General features: G+C 45.4%; 1 protein-coding gene across 1 annotated transcript; it reads right to left on the bottom strand.

The window, feature by feature from the left end:
- Positions 1-3299: 3299 nt before the first annotated feature.
- SHISA3 (shisa family member 3) lies at positions 3300-7803 on the bottom strand. Its single transcript, XM_008567054.1, has 2 exons — positions 7316-7803; positions 3300-4747 (listed from the first exon to the last, which is right to left on the bottom strand). Exons 1-2 carry the CDS (start codon positions 7590-7592, stop codon positions 4308-4310), a joined length of 717 nt encoding a protein of 238 aa, XP_008565276.1. The 5' UTR covers positions 7593-7803; the 3' UTR covers positions 3300-4307.
- Between the last annotated feature and the right edge of the window lie 8742 nt (positions 7804-16545).

Here is a 16545-nt window from a genome sequence, read left to right as displayed (position 1 = left end):
CCGGCAACAGATCGCAACCCTCAGTGTCGCGCCCGTACCGGACAGGGACCGGCAACGGGATCGCAACCCTCGGCGTTGCCCCCGCTCCTCGCTCAGCCAGTGAGCGGGAACCGGTCCATATGTGGGATCCGAACCCTCGGCGGGAGCGCCACCGCGCTTCCCAAGCGGTGCACTGTAGCAGTGCGCCACCAGGCCGGCCCTGGTTGGACATTTTTTACTGAGAAAATTAGGCCTTGTAGGCCTAATGTCATAAAGAATGTAGAGTTTCAAAGCAGACTGACTGGGTTCAAATCTTGATTCTACTTATTATCTGTCCTTGGGCATACAGTTTCACCTTCCTGCCTTGATTTCTTCACCTGCAAAACAGGCCTGATAGTAGTCCCTACTTCAGGATTGTGAGGATTAAATAATACAATTCCTAAAGCACGTGAGAAACACATGGTGCTTAATAAGTACTATCTATTATTGGCCTAACTACCTTTTAAAATTTAGAACTTCTATTTTTCATAATAATCATGAGGATGTCGGGACTCAAATTCCTTGTGAAAATAATAAAAAGATAAGTTCCCACTGTGCTTTGGTGTTGTGGCAGGTTGTGGTGAGCATCTCCTTGGAAATTTCAAGTGATTTGATTTGACCCTTGTTTAATCTTTCCACAATAAAGATATGATCAAGTCACTCTCCCCTATAAAATCCTTCAAGGCTCCCTCTTGCAATTGGTATATATCCAACTACCACGGTGTTCAAGGTCTCCTATCTGCCCCTGCTTATCTGTCCACTCTCACTTTTCCTCTGGATTCTGTCTAGTTTCCAGAAAGTTCCTTGTTCTTTCACGCTCATGGGTGCTTCCCTGCCTTTCTACGAATTCTTTACTCTGCCTAATAGGCTCTTCACCCATTTCCAGCATTCTTCTCTCCCTTCCCCCACCCCACCCCTACCCTTACCCCACCCCCATCTTTTACATTCAAATCCCACATGTCTCTCAAGGCTCAGGTCCAATATGAGAATTAGTGTGCTTTGTACGTGCTGCCAGGACATCCCATACTCTTGCGTAATCACTGCAGTTACAGCAACCTAAGGGCTGGTTTAGGGGTTCACCTTCCCCAGTCTGACTGTGAGCTCCTAGAAAGCAGGAAAGATAATGTGCTTCTTTTATAAAGCGCTTACAACATTTCATCATTTTAACATTTTATTGTGCTTGAATCTATATTAAATAGTGGCTTCTTAAGTTAGAACTGCATTTTATTCATCTTGGTACTGTCAACCCCTAGCACAGTGCCTAACCAATATGTGGTATTCAACAAAGGCTTGTTGAATGAGACAATATCTAGAAATCTGCCACAGGGTGGCAGATTTATTACCTAGGAGTGTGAATAATATCATCAGCTACACAGCTTACTGAGAGAAGGCCAAAGACGTGCCATACGTCACCAAGTACATGGGGATATGATTTGATTGTGTCACTGAATTCCATATTACGATGAGATATACAATATTCCCCTACTTTTAAACAATTTATGGCCAGTTAACTTGATTGATTGGGGCATCCTGCTAAGGAAGGGAAATTTGCTGATGTGAGCTCTCTGTGAATTCCTTAGCGTTAGTCTGCCTAATGGACATAAACTGCTCTCCAAAGGGATGGTAAATAAAAGTACAGCCACTAGAGAAACCTGACAAACTAGATGGTTTTCAGTGGGACAGTTCCACCCTCTAGAGGAAATTGTGGAATTATGGTGGGGGGCTTCTTTGGTGTTAGAATCTTTTGGAGTAGAGGCAGTGTGTCACTGGCATTCATTGGGTGTGACTCGGTTATAAGAGAGATCCTACAATGCTTGGGTCAGTCCGCACAACAGACTTGATGTCCATCAGCATGACCGGGGAATGTCCCACCATTCCTATAGGTGGAAAAACCTAATCCCATTTGCCTGTTAAAGAAAGTATTTTTTTTTTTTTTGCACTGCCTTAGTATACATTGAATTTTCTGGATATACAACCATTGTGCAAATCAAAGGAAGATCAAACTTTGCTTTATTTGGAAAAATCACATTAATTGATTATGTGATTGTATTGCATTGATTTTTTAATATTATATGAATAGTGAGTTATATTATCTATGAGTTTAATTTTAGGACAAAGAGATGTCACGAAATATTTGTTACAAGAAGATCTCCTTGGATCCAACAGGGCTGAGAATCACTGCCTTGGAGGCTGGGCCTCATGCTCCTGAAATCTCCAGTGGATTTTGTGCACAGAGGCATCAAAATCTCAAAGCAAGTGTTCCCCTGATGTTTGAGTCTGTTTTTGCATCCCAACTCCAGTATTGACTAGCTATGGGAACTTGAGCAAGTTTCTTCACTCCTCTGTGCCTCAGTTCAAAAATCTGTAAAACAGGAATTATAAAATAGGATTGTTCGGAGGCTGAAATGAGTTAATATATGGAAATACTTAGAATAGTGATTGGCTTATAATGACAGCTGAATAAAGGTTCACTTAAAATAAAAGAAGCAGTATATAGCCAACGTGAATAAAACCAGTCTAACAGTATAGTATACTCTACCTCAGGCTCACAAATGTTTCTCCTTTTACATTCAGCCATTTTCTTTCTTTAATTATTTTGAATAATTTGGGATACCTCGAAGTCAGGCCACTTTTGGATGTGAGAGAAAGCAAAAGACTAGAAGACAGAGACCCTCAGCATTTACTGGGCAAAGGCACAATATCTTTAAACTTTTTTCCTCAACTGGAAAACAAAGAGGCAGGGCCAAGTGACCCTCTTGGGTAAGAATTCTACCTCTAATTAGTTGTGTATGAAAAGAACTATTATGTTTGAAAAGAACTATTGAGAACTATCTTATTTATATATAATATATATCTGAATTTGTATAAACCTGGACTCCCAAACCATACCTGCAGGGGCAAGGCAGGTAACGTAACTGAAGGAGATGGGCCAGGTGGGGAAGACCAGGCAGGATGCTGGCAAATGGCAGGTGTCCTGTCTGTAGGACCAGTGGTACCGCGTCTTCTATGTCACAAGAAGCCAGAAATCCAGATTCTTATGAGAAATATCTTGATGTTTACATCTCTACAGGCCAAATGACACATCTGAGGGCTGCAAGCAGCCCACAGACTGAGACCTGTATACAAATTCACCTCTTTTGTTGTTTTCATGAGCCCTGCTGCAGAAAAATTTTTTTATTTCACACTATGAAGTACGTGTTAAGTAAAGACATTTCCTTTTATTGAATAGCAGAGTATCACCAAAGAGATAAAATGAAGTGCTTTGATTTAAAATTTCAAACAGAGTTCATGAAAACATATTTTATTTCGTTTAACCCGGCAGGATATATGCCCAAACATGTAGTCATCAGACATGAAATTCAGCGGTACTTGAGATATGTAATATTAGATGACTATACCAATAGCTGGACTTTGAACTCCACAGTTATTATTAACATAAAAATTACAGCATGACTACTAAATAATTAGTACCGTCAATGTGGTAAATACATTAAATTACAAATTTTTACATTTGTACATAATTCATTTTACAAATAAATGCTTTAAGATCCAACTGTTCAACTTTCATTTAAACACTAAATGTTGCTGAACAAAAAGTCTGCAATAAATATTCCCTCAGGTGGGTGGGGAAATGATAGAACCTGTGTGACAGTGAATGTCCGAGTATATATTTAAAACTTTAAACTCTCATGTGGTTACTGAAACTTTGTATTCAGAAAAAAACATATTTTATTGAAAATTTAGTTATTAATTTAAAAAGTAAATATTCTTTATCATACTAATATTATTCATGGTTAGGTTACTCCCAAAATTATAAATAGGGTGTTCACTGTCCCTCAAGTTTACCTAATAGTTAATTTTTTAAGTGAACCTTCGATAATTACAATTAGGTATTTTTCTTATTTACATATATATATATCTGTCTTAGAACTCAAACAACTTACATAAAAAAGGAACATGTAACCCTTTTCTAAGCTCTACAGCTGAACTGTTCAGGAAAACATTTTCAGCCAATTTGCAACTTTTAAGTCAAACTGCTGCATTTTTTTAATAAAAGTAGCATAAATTGAAATGTAATGTTTGCAAAGCCAGAAAGCCATTATCTAAGGCAGCCATTCTGTGATGGGAGCCAGAAACCTTAAGATTAGAAGGCGCTGTATTTTCCTAGCACTTTCCTCCATCACGTTGATCAGTTACAAGGGAAATTTCCCCAGTGATGTGTGTGGCAATGGCAGTGGGGCTCCACATGTCTGCCATTTTACTATATGGTAGACTCACAGCCATGCCTGTCAACTGGAACTGAAGTCCGGACAGCTCTTCCCGGGCAGTGGGGGTTCCTGCTGGAGAGGGTAAGCAAAATATTGGGGTGACACCAGGAAACCAGACGGCTGGGACAGGTGGATTGGGTGGCCTGTGGTGTAAGGCGGGGGCGATGAGGGCACCAGGCATCCTGGCTCCGCCCTGGCAAAAGAGAACCTGCGGATGGAGCCGCCTGTGGAGCTGGAGCTGGTGGCCGTGCTGGACTGCCTGGAAGGTGCCCTGAGGCTCGTGGAGGTCAAGATCATGGGCAGGGTCTCTGTCTGATAGCTGCGGAGCGAGAAACGGATTGGCTGCTGTGAGGGCTCCTTGGGTCTCAAGCAGGTGCAACAATAAATAGCCACTAAAGAGCCCAGGATGATGAACGCAATGAAGATGGAGCCGACGATCAGGAATGGGACGTAGACTGGCTCTAAAAGGCAAAAACAGACATACACAGATGCTCGGATAAGGGCCTCGCAAACTCCGGGCTCTGCTTGGTCAGCTTAGGAGTGGGAAGTGGGACATTCAGTATTACCAACCACTATTGTCAGTTCAACATTTCAGAGCTCATTTCAGAGGTGATGGGTAACCTCCAAAGTGCCAACTGTGATGACAGAATATTCTTGCTATTCCTAGCAGGGAGGAAGCAAACTGATACTGTAGCTTCTGTTAGCAATTAGCCATCATATTGCACATCTGGAAGTCAGGAAAGGACAGAATCTATCCTCCTGTTCATGCACTGGAGGGAAAGGGTGAGTTTTGGGGTTACTATAACTCTGGGTTTAAATCCAAGTTTTAGTAGTTTTATCACAGTGGGGCACTTAGGGCTTTGACCCTTCTCTTAGGCTGACAATTCATCTCCCATCTAAGAATCTCCAATTAAAGCAAAGAAAACTGGTCCTGTTAAATGAGACTCCCAGGATTTTATGAGACTCCAGAAAGAAAAGTATAAAGAAATCCACAGTGGGCCCCATTTACTGTGTCTCCTACTGTATCACAAATTGTCAGCTCTGGCTGCTTCTTTCCAGAAATGATTTTGGATGCCTGCTCCAGTTGTCATACTCTGTCTCTCAATTCCCACCCAAAGTCTGGGAAGGTCAGGCTGAAATTTAGATAGATCACGATGCAGTTTTTGGCGTTGGTGGCCCAAACTTTCTATAAGAGCATCCCTCATGCAGAGCAAACTCCAGTTTCCCTCTCTCTCTACAAGACAGACATAAAATTTCCCACCCCAGAGGCATCCCCTAGGCAGTTCTCCAGGTCTCTCCCCTAACAGAGCCACACTGGGATGCAGACTCCAGCTTAGAAGTAGAAGAAAGAAAATCTGCATTGCCTAAAGCCCTACTGTGTGTCTGCTCTTTCTTACCCGTTATCTGATTCAAGTCTGATGGAGACCCTGTGAAATGGACATAAGCTCTATTTTCCAGATGCAGAAATAGATCAGAGTTTTTTTGACCTTCCCCAAAACATCTGTGGGCTTCTGGGTATAAGCTCTTCGATGTAGCACCCGTTCTCCCATGCTAACATCACTGCTGTGGAAGGCAAGGCCAAGATGAATCACTGCCACTTACTGAGCACTGTGCCAAGCATTCCCACACTCACTTAATCAACAACCTAACTTCTTTGAGAGCAATATGCCCATTTTAGAAGAAGAGGCCCAGAACAGCTAATTAACTGGCTCCAGGTGACACTGCTGATAAATGACACAGCTATGATCCCTCAGGGTTTGCCTAATTCCAGAGTCAGTGAGTGCGGAGGTTGCCCCTCTCGCCTGCTGTCCTCTGGCATCAGAGCAGAGCCAGGAGGCCCGCTGGAGTCCCTGCTGCAGTCTGGGTAATTACACTTACACCACAGAGAGGAGCCGGGCCCCCAGGGTGAGGGGAGCGAAGTCATGGGGCAGTCAGTCTGTATTTTTCTTACAGGCCAGAACGGCCTACAGTTCCCGACTTGCCGCTGGGCATCTTTTCTCCAGAAACTAGTTCCGAAATCCTCTAGACTGGAATTTTGACCCCCCACATTAAATCCCTTGAGAGTCTAATGGAGTACTAATGAAGAGCAGACTCCCCTTTCCTCGGGCACCATTAGTGATCTCTGCAGCCTCCCCTCGCCTTTCCTGGGACCTTCTTTTGAGGGCTTTGGACCTCCGCTCTGGAGTCCTGGGGTGTCACCCCCCTCTCAGCTCCGCCCGCTTCTCCGGTTTCCCGGCTGTAAAACTATAGCCTCGAGCTCTAAAGGGTTTCCCCGGTGTTCCGATTCAGGTGGAAAACTTTTTTTCAAGGTGTAAATTTCCTCTGCTGGGGTCGTGATTTACTCCGCTCTGAAGTGAGCGGATATTTGACCCGTGTTTTCCGACGTGAGATTAGGGGGCGGGGAAGCCCCTGCGACCCTGGTTTCTAAATCTCCACCTCGAAGACCTGGGCATTTTTGAAAGGCGTGACAATAGGGGGTGGGCTGGAGAGGGTAATTCGATGCACAGAAATGAAAGGAAGTGGGAGAATGTGGCAGCGGTTTAGAAACGCTACCAAAGGGGGAAAAAAATTGCCGAAGTTCCTTAGCCCTGCGGGGCTACAAATGAGCGCGTGACAAGAGTCGCGTTCCCCAGCCATTGGCACTTTCCGAAGCTTCCCGAGCGACCAGAGCGCGCATTGGGGCGCCCTCACCGCCCCTAAAAATCCCAGCCCAGCTTGGCGCTCTCCCCACGGACTTTCTCCCGGGAGCTACAGCTGTCTTCCCCAGGGCCACCAGGTGCAAGCCCCGCGGTCCTCGCTGTCCCTTGCCTTGGGCCGACCCGCAGAGACCACGTGCGGCGGCAAGCGGGACTGCAAAGAAACAGGGCCCTCTGGCCTGAGACGTAACCACCCACTTTCCCTTCGATTCCCCCAACCCGGCTGCGTCCACTTTGCGCCCAGGCCCAGGAAGGCCTGGCGCGCCCTCCCGCGCGCACACGGCCGCCGCCGACTAGCGGGCTGGGGTCTGCCCGCGAGCGCCCCGCACTCACGCGCCGTGATGCCCGGGTGCTCCAGCTCGCCGCGGTCGTTGGTGCAGCCTCCCTGCTCCAGCCTGGCGTCGGCCGCGGCGCAGCAATAACGGAGCGCGCAGGAGCCGCAGCAGATGGTGGCGTCCAGCGTGTCGAAGTCCTCCGGGCACTGGAAGCCCTCGTGGTAGTTGCCCTGCACGTCCACCCAGCCGTGGCAGTACTCCCCGGACTGCTGGGCGCCCGCCGGGCCCCAGCGCAGCCAGCCCATGAAGAGGCAGAGCGCCAGCAGCGCCCCCATCGCCGCTGGGCGCCCTGGGCGGCCGGGAGGGGGACGCAGCTGGAGTGCGAACGGCTGAGCCGGGGATCCGAGCGCACCTCGGTTCCGCCTCCCCTGGGGCACCGTGCGGGCGCTGGCCCCGGCGGCCGAGGCCACTCCCTCCTGGGCTAACAGGGGCCCGGGAGGCAACGTGGGCTGCGCTGCGAGCTCCGCAGGCCGGGGGTCAGCATGGTGCGCGGGGGCGAGTGGGCGAGAGGCCGCGGGAGGCGCCGGCCGAGGCTGCTGCTGCTGGGACTGCTGTGTCGCCCTCTGCCCGGCTCATAGCGCTCCGGGCGCAAGGGGCGCGCCGCTCCCCGGACCACCTCCCTCCCCACTCCTCACGGGAGCCATCGCGCCCGGGGCTGCCAACTCCAGGGCCGCTGGGTCTCAAGCGGAGCCCGAAGGTAGGGGAATTTGTTTCCCACGTGCGGGTCCCCGGGGCAGGCGGCTGCTGAGCCCCCGGCCCTATCTGTCTGGGGAGCAGGAATCAGCCTTGCTGCAACCAAGTACAAACGGCCTCCCAGTTGCTGACAGCTCTGCCTGCAAGGCGTCCTTTAAAAGGAAGGGGGAGGAGGCGACAGCGAGGGGTAGCAGAGTCCGCCCTCCCGGGTCGCGCCGCTGGAGCTAATCACAGCGGGCGCGGCGCGGGCCGCGGCTCCTCCGCGCTTTCTGGTTCGCGCGCATCCTCCGCCTCTCGCCGGCCACCCCGCCCGTCGCGCTCCCCCAGGACTTGACTCTAAACCTGCGAGCGTCCGTCCCTCCCCCCGCACCCCAACTCTCTCATGGCCCAGGAGACTCCGCAGAGTGAGGCTGGGGCTGCCGGGTGCCGGCGTCTATCCACGCGCGTTGGCGCGCGAGTGGAGGCGGCGTGGTTTTACTTTTTATGGATTTAATTTTTGAAAAAAACGAGCTCAGTGATTGAAGTTTGTCGGATCATCCGTCTTCTGTTGAGCACAGTCCCGGACTCGTTCCTGGGACACCGGTTCTAAGGGTTCAGGACCAATAACATGATTTTTAGTTAGGGGGTCACCAACATTTGCACTGAGCTTCCCACCTGCATTGCCACTTTTTCGGGAAGGAGCGGCGCCTTTTCCCAAGCGCGCGCACAATCGCACTCTTGTCCCCACCCCTGACCCGCGCGCCGCCGCGGGGAGAATCGCGGGTCACTCCACAGCCAAGGCCAGCTCGGAAAACCTCAAAGAGCACGACTCCTCCGTTCACGCCTGCAAAGGAAATAAAAGAACAAAATTAATGATAATTCAGCAGGTCTGAACTTCTGTTCGGGCAAAGAAACACATTTATTTAAATGATGTGTCCCCTGTGGGCTCTTTTCGGGGGCACTGCTCCTTTAGCGGCTAAGTACCTTATGAAACCGGTGTTACGTGAGACCTGGGCTAAACTCAAGAATTTATTTTTACTGCATCCTGAACTTCCTCTCATCGTTTATTGGTATGTGTGAGTATGTTCGGCGTATCTCAACCGATTTGTCAAACACGCTAAATAGCCGTGTCACTGATTTAGATGTTGGCCAGTCGCTTGAAACAAAAGGAACACGGAGTGGTGGGCACAAGCGATACGACAATACGATCTGCATCTGCGGTCACAAGCACTTACCGCCCTCGCAGCCCCGGGTTCCTATGCTCCGAGGCGGTGCTACAGAAACTTTTGTTTTAACTCTGAATAAAAAGACTTCTTTTTTAAAAATCTAACTTAAAGTATACTCCAAGTAAAGAATTACTTCTGACTTCTGATTTCAAATATTAGGATTAGTATTTAGGTATAAGACTATAAAAATAAATGTCCAACATTTCACATGTTAAGTGGAACTATGTAAATAGTTAACTTTATTGTTTTTTAAAAAATAGGTATTTCTTGGTACAATATTAAAGTACTAAGAAAAATCAAATTAAGTTTGGGCTTTTATCAACAAACAAACAATGGGATAGTTTTTCTTGAACTTAACTTAAGCCTATGGGAAATTGTTTTGCAGAAATTTCTTAGACACTGGGTTTTATTGTTTTTGTTTTTGTTTTTATGTCTCTGCCAGACTTAAAGGGTTTTGTTTTGTTTAATCTAGTTATTTTGGGGAGTGTTGTTTGGATTGTAAATATATCCTGAGCAATTAAGGAAAAAAGTCATTCAGGAACCACAGCAAAAGTGGGATATAATGATCGTAATAAGATGATAAAACTACAAAGACATGTTTATTGCTGATAATTTGCCCAGAGCCACACCTCTTAATATTATTTTCGTTAAAATGTGGTGGAATTTCATTACATCACAACTGCAAAAAGTTCTGCAGCAGCAACAGCAACAAGATCTGCAGCAGCAACAGCAACCTTTGCTAGTCCCCCAAGGGTCAAGTTTCTCTCATTATCCAGCTGTTCTTTGATAGCATTAATATTTTAAGGAGTGATTTGTTGGTGCTTACCTCCCATTAATTATGTTCTCCATGCCACAGTGGGATTCTTTTCCTTTGGACACCAGCTATGATTAATTCCCTCATTCAAAGCCCCTGTCTAGTTGACTTATTTAGAGGGCATTTTACCCAAATTTAGTTGGATGATATTTACTAATGAAAAATATCCAAACCTCCAAATTACTTGACACTCCATAGATCTGACGTGTGTGAACATTAAAACAACTGTGCACCATGCTTTCACATCCAGGGTCTATCCAAAGAAACTGCTCCAACAATTAGCTCAGGGGTTTGCACAGAGGCGGGGCGGGGGGATATGTTTGGGTTTTTTGTCATGGAAGATCTCAAACTTTACACTGACAAAGTTTAACTTCAAAAGTGATGCTCTCAGAATGCTCTTATTAACAGTGAGAGAATATTCACCTCTTTTTAGTACATAAACATTCAAAGTTTCTGTTATTCGGTTGATATTTTAACAGTAAAAATGAAAAGGTTCTCACAGACCCCCCCCTCAAAGACTCTAGGGGGAGAACATGGAGATAGAAAATAAAATCTGCAATATCTGGGGTATTATGTGGAGGTTTTAGAAATTCTGTATTTTTCCTTATCTCAGTAACACAAATTCCATATTTTGCTGTAGAACACAATCATGAGATGACTTCCCCAGCCTACACTCTCTTGTGGCCCTGCCTCCAGGAAATTCTGTAGGAAATGAGTTAAATGATATGATGTCTGGGATTTGCTTTAAAAAACGTCAGCAAGAGAGAGAGAGAGAGAGAGAGAGAGAGAGAGAGAGAGAGAGAGAGAGAGGAGAGAAAGAGAAAAAGAGACAGGAAAAAGAAAAGGTAGGGGAGTGATAGAGGTGAGAAGACGGGCTACATGAAACTGAAACAACTGGCAACAGGATCATAAACGTAGCTGGGTGAAGGGAACTTGTAAAATCTAAATGCAATTCTATTTCTATGTATGAATAGAAATTTCATAATAAAATGTTTGGTAAAAAAAATGGTAGAAATTTGCAGTGGCATGAAACGCACTGGACGCTATTTGTAAACATCCTGTTCACTGTTTTCTATTCTCTGGAGCAGAGTGAACGATTTGAGAAAATCAAAAGCTGAGAAATGAAGGCAAATAGAACAGGGACACTTTAGAAAAGGCTGGGAACATACTAAGGAAAGGGGAGAAAAGGCCAAAGAAATCCAAAACAGCACGAAACCAGAAGAGGGCAATTTACTTTGACTATGGAAGCCCCCGCCTGCTCATGTGCGCTGGACCTGGAAACAAAATAGAAAACAAAAAAGTTTCTCAGTCCTTCCTCAGATTCCTTCCTGGAGTGATTTGTTATCACTAACTTTCCGTTAATTACTTTGCCCATGACTTAATGGAATTCCCTTCTTGGGTCACTCGCTATAAATCTCTTATTCCAGGCCCCTGTCAATGTGAGTTGCTCAAAAGGTGTTTTTTCTCAAATTTGCTTTGGCACAAATTTACCACTAGAGAATACTAAGGTACCTTGAAGTGTAGGCTCATAACCGAGCAACCTGGCCCCGAGCAGGGCCCCTCCTCTGGCCCAGTCTCTTCATTTAAAAAAAGAGGGGATCACATGTACAGCCTTTAGAACAGTGTTTCTCAAGCCATCCCATGCATATGACATACCTGGGGATCTTGCTAAAATGCAGATTTTAATTTACAGGATCTGCAGTGGGAACTGGGATTCTGCATTTCTAATAAGCTCCCCGGTGATGCCCAGGCTGCTGGTTTGAGGACCATACTCTGAGACCCTCTGGCCCTCTTCTGTCCTTGTCACCAGCCAAAGAGGAAGGAGTGTATAGAGGCAACATGGAGTGCCCACCCAAAGCCCATGTCCTCCCTTCTGTACCACTCTCTGGGTCCTGGATTCTAGCGCTTCATCCTCAGACAATTCAAAAGTTGTTTTTAGGCTCCACAGAAGCCTCCTCGAAATTGTAAGAGGTTCTAGGTAGAGATATTTAAAAACACATTCACGCTGGTTGGGGTGTCCAAACACATACGTGAGAGGCCCCCCGCAGCACAAGATCGAGTCAGGGATGAGAAGAAAGGGGGTGAGGAGCAGACTCGGGCTGGTGGCTTTCATGTCTGCTCCTGCCCCCTCTCGCACATGTTAGAGTGAGTGCTCTGTAAGCAGGTGTAGAAGGAATAAATGATTGACTGAATACATGACAAAAGGAATGTTTTTCCTTAGTTATTCCATAGCATTTAACCACGCATTGTAATTTTGTGTTAGGGTGTCTGTCTTCCCCACTGGTCTTACCTCCTTTTTCATTATTGTATCTTGGGACCTAGCAGGGCGACTGGCACATAGTGGGTGCCTAGTAAATGCTGAATAAATGACTGACTGCAAACAATGCATGACTAGTTGAGAACTCGTTGGCAACTGAGTGACATCCATCTCACAACTAGATAGAAGTGCAGCAGATGAGAGCAAGGTGAATTGCCAGGGCAGGGAACTGTTCAGTGTGTCAGGACTGCCAGAATAGGGCCCTCACAACCCATCCCCCATGGAGACAGTGGTGACACTTGTCCAAGAGCATAGGACTATGAAGCAGAGAAAATTGGCCAGCACAGTAAAAAGGATACCCTGGTGTTGAGTCAGACAAGGCTGGGTTTGAGTGTGCCTCTTACTGATCACGTGATCTTGAGCAAGGTTGCTTCTGCTTACCAAACCTCAGCTTTTGTGTCTATAAAAATGTGGGGAAATGCGGGGAGGGAATAATCCAACCTTGAAGGATTGCTGTAAGGATTCAAAACAAAACATGTAGTCTGGCACAGAGTCGGAACTTCATAACCAAGTAAGTATTATTATTATTACCTTCCAGCAGCTGATTTAAATCTATAGTTAAATAATCCTGGCAAGTTTCCTACTAACCAGAATAGGCCTATGCCCTGATTAATCTGAATAGATTTTTGCACTTCCCCATCATTCATTCCCTTATTCATTAAATGTCCCCATTCATAACCACTGGCAATTGAATGTTGATTATTCATGTGTAGAGTTGGTCTCCTGAGACATGCCCAAAGCTAGGAGAAGAGGAGGATAAGGGTGGGTGTCAGATGATCACAATGTAGGGGAGGCCCTGCTGGACGGACTTTATTTCAGCTGGATTTTTACAAGGTGTAGCCCCAAACACAGGTGGGCATTTAATAAGTATCCGATCAGTCTGTGATTCCATATTATGTCAGTAGAGATGTAATTTATTAACCTGGGCTCCTGGCATCCTTCCAGTGCATGTATAATAGAATGACATTTTTCATGCAGAAATATAAATTAAATTAATTGGCATCCATATTTAATTGAAACTTCCCTGACAGTAGATGGATTCTCCCCCAAAGCCACCCCTTTCTCAGCAAGGGGCATTTCCTTCTGAGTGCTTGCAGACTGAAGAGAGGCCAGCCCCAATTCCTGGGGCTCCCCAAAGAGCTGGCTTTCAGCAGAGTGTAGAGCAGCACGGAAAGTGAACTGACCCTGGAAAAATGGTAAGTTGCTGCTCGGCGGCCATGTGTTCTTTTGGTAGAGGAAAAGTTTTTAGAGAAGAAAGAAAACACAGAGGGTTCTTGTCTTATTACCATCTTCTTTCTCCCTGTCTCATCTTTACTAGCCATAACAGAATGTTTTGAAAAAATTTTAGTCACCTTTAAAGTTTGTAAATCATATGGAATTCCTTTGAAAGCTGCTATATAACTTCTGTCAAAGGTATCTTTTATTTTAATTTTTTTTTCTCAAATAGTCTGTGTTTGGTTAGCTCTATTGGTAACATAAAGAGCTAATGTGGCAAAGGTCCTGATTTCCACGCCTGTGAGTCAACTAAGTTTCTTCTGTCTCAGTGCTACAAAATGCACACTTGACCTTGGCTTGCAAACACCTGCTATGAGTTATTTGAAAGCATCAACCAAAGAAATTGGATGTAATAGATGCAATCAAATATGCAGGGTGGAAGATGAACTTGATGTTATACACTCCTGCAGCATATAGGTCAATAGTGTTACCTTTGTAAATGACAATGACAATACTTGTAAATGAGGATACCAGCGCTTAAGACCCAGCACACCCCATCCTATTGTCAGGATTGTGCTTTGGGGATTCTTTCTGCTTTATATGCTTCATCTTATAATTTTGTTCAACCATTCATTCTATAATCATCCTCATTCTGTACTTCTTTAATGCACTTTTTGTAATCAAGGATTTAAAAACACTTTAAAAATTTTTTTAAAAAACAAAAAACTTGTCCTTGGCATCTTTCTTGGCTTCTCTAGTTGAATTGGGCTTGAAATAGCAACCACAGTTGTATCTGTCTGCAACTCTATTCAAACTTACCATGTCAACAACTAGGATTCAGTAATTTATGAATCCCACCCCTCCCTTTGTCTTCCTAAAAAGGCATAAAATGTTACAATGTCTGGTCCTAAATTTAGTTTATTGATAGGAGAATGATTTACACCTGTCTTTCTATATCCATCATCTATCTGTCTATCTAACTCCCTTGTTTTTTCTCCTGGTCTGAGCAGATTCCTCTTCTTTTATTCTAATAATAGTACCCACCCCCCTTCCTTCCATTCCACACAGGCCTGGAGGGACCGTCAATCAGGGTACTCTACTGCTGGCCAGGGCTGGGCATGAGATCTTACTGAAGCAATCAAAATCCCTCATCTGTTTGGACTTTGTGATGGGTTCAGGGGTGAGCACATGACTCCAGCACGGCCAGTCAGAATCCTCCCATGAGATTTGATATGTGGATAGTGACGGGGAGGAGGGCTTCTCCTCCTTTTACATTGCGCACTGGGTGAAACTTGCTTGAGACAAAGACATGATCCCTGCCTTGCAGAGTAGGCCTAACTGAAAATAAGGCCAAATCACAGAGGCAAGAAAAGCAGCAAAAGGGAGGGACCTAAAATGTTTGTGTCCCTGGACTCAGCTGTGCTTAAAGATAGCACTATCCTGGTCATCCCTGTTACAGGAGACCAAACACTAATGTTTGGCTAATGCCAGGCTGGGTTGGGTTTTGATCACATACAACTGAAAGCATCTTGACACCTACCTTAAATATTATGCAGATAGCTTGAATAAGTGACTGCTACCTGCAATCTGGGGAACAGTACAGCTAAGGGACAAATGTTTTATTCATCTCATTAGGCCTTTAGGCCAGTGTATTCCAAGCTGTAGTTCACAACACATCGTGTGGGTCATGAAATCAATTTAGTGGGATGTGAATGGCATTTTTACAAAGATAGAAAAGTAGAAAATAGAGAGTATATCACACATAGTAAAGGAAATTTTGATATCATGACATTTTAATTCAGGCATATGGGTAGGAATATATGTTCTTGGGAATGACATAAAATATCTTATTTAGTGTGGGGCATAATCAAAACATTTGAAAGGCATTGCTTAGAACAAAACTGCATCACAGCATTGAATAAAGCAGAAGAGTCAAAAAATTTAGCACATCACTATTCATAGGTTCTAAGAAAAGAACTGTTTTTCATAAATGATATTTTGCCTTTACCTTGCTAGGCATGAGCGTCTATGAGACATGGGTGAGATTCATGCTTGGAATTAAAGTAGTTAATTAAAAGTGTATGAGACTCTTCTGGTTTAAGACTGATTCCTTTGATTTATTTATTCACTTACTCCGAAGTTCATCTCTTTATCAGGGCTGTTTTGTCCCCTGGTCTTCCCCCTGGGTACAAGAGGTGGGGGAGGGAAGTAGCTACCTCATTTTGTGAGGACAGGAGAGTCTGGAATACACCTGCTGCTCTCCAGATCCTCACAGGGGCCTGTCACAGGGGCGCTGGGCTGACCTGGTCTCTGGGATGCATCCACTGAAGAAGTCTGAGGCTGGTAAGCGCTTGGTTTATTCTCTAGGCTTGGAAGAGGCCCATGACCCTCCCTTCCTAGCTGCCCCACCCTGGCTCTCACGGGTGCTGTGGACATCCCTACCCTCTCTGGTCATTGACCCTGATCGTTGGCTATGGGGTAAATCACTCTCCACAGCAGCCCTGCCCACCAGCACTGTCAGCATGTTTCCCCACACAGCATGAGGGACCTTCTCAATTCCCCCACATTACTCAGGAGCCAAGAGAGGTTCCAGAACTCAGCCTCAATCTCACCGCTATTTTAACTGGCTTCCTCACATTGGAGCAGGGCCGCACATCCAGATAGAGTCCCAAATAGAAAAAGAGGCAAATCCTACTACGCTTTTGACTTTACCCTGAGTTTTCTGATACGTTCCCATCTCACTTGGACTTGGAAAGGGGTAACCAGAACACACTTGCTTCAACAAGTGCTCCTTAAATCTGTACCCCTTCTGTCACACACACTCTACGGGGCCAGCAGGGGCAGGCTTTCCCTTTTTCCACAGGTCAGTGACTTCCTTTACATTGTTTACTGAGTTCTTCCTACCTATTACTTATTATAAACCTGAAGTCACTGAGGCATGGCTCTTAATATGTAAAGGAGAACTTAAGGAATTTAGAAAATCC

The sequence above is a fragment of the Galeopterus variegatus genome, unplaced genomic scaffold (assembly GCF_000696425.1).
Source record: "Galeopterus variegatus unplaced genomic scaffold, G_variegatus-3.0.2 Scaffold288, whole genome shotgun sequence".
Lineage (NCBI taxonomy): Eukaryota > Metazoa > Chordata > Mammalia > Dermoptera > Cynocephalidae > Galeopterus > Galeopterus variegatus.
Note: the sequence above shows the minus strand (reverse complement) of the source record. Positions and strands in the feature narration are given on the sequence as shown.

Coding starts and splice junctions, on each gene's coding strand:
- SHISA3 (XM_008567054.1), bottom strand. CDS start 7,592: ATGGGGGCGCTGCTGGCGCTCTGCCTCTTCATGGGCTGGCTGCGCTGG. Junction 4,748..7,315: donor GCACCCGGGCATCACGGCGC/GTGAGTGCGGGG, acceptor TTTGCCTTTTAG/AGCCAGTCTACGTCCCATTC.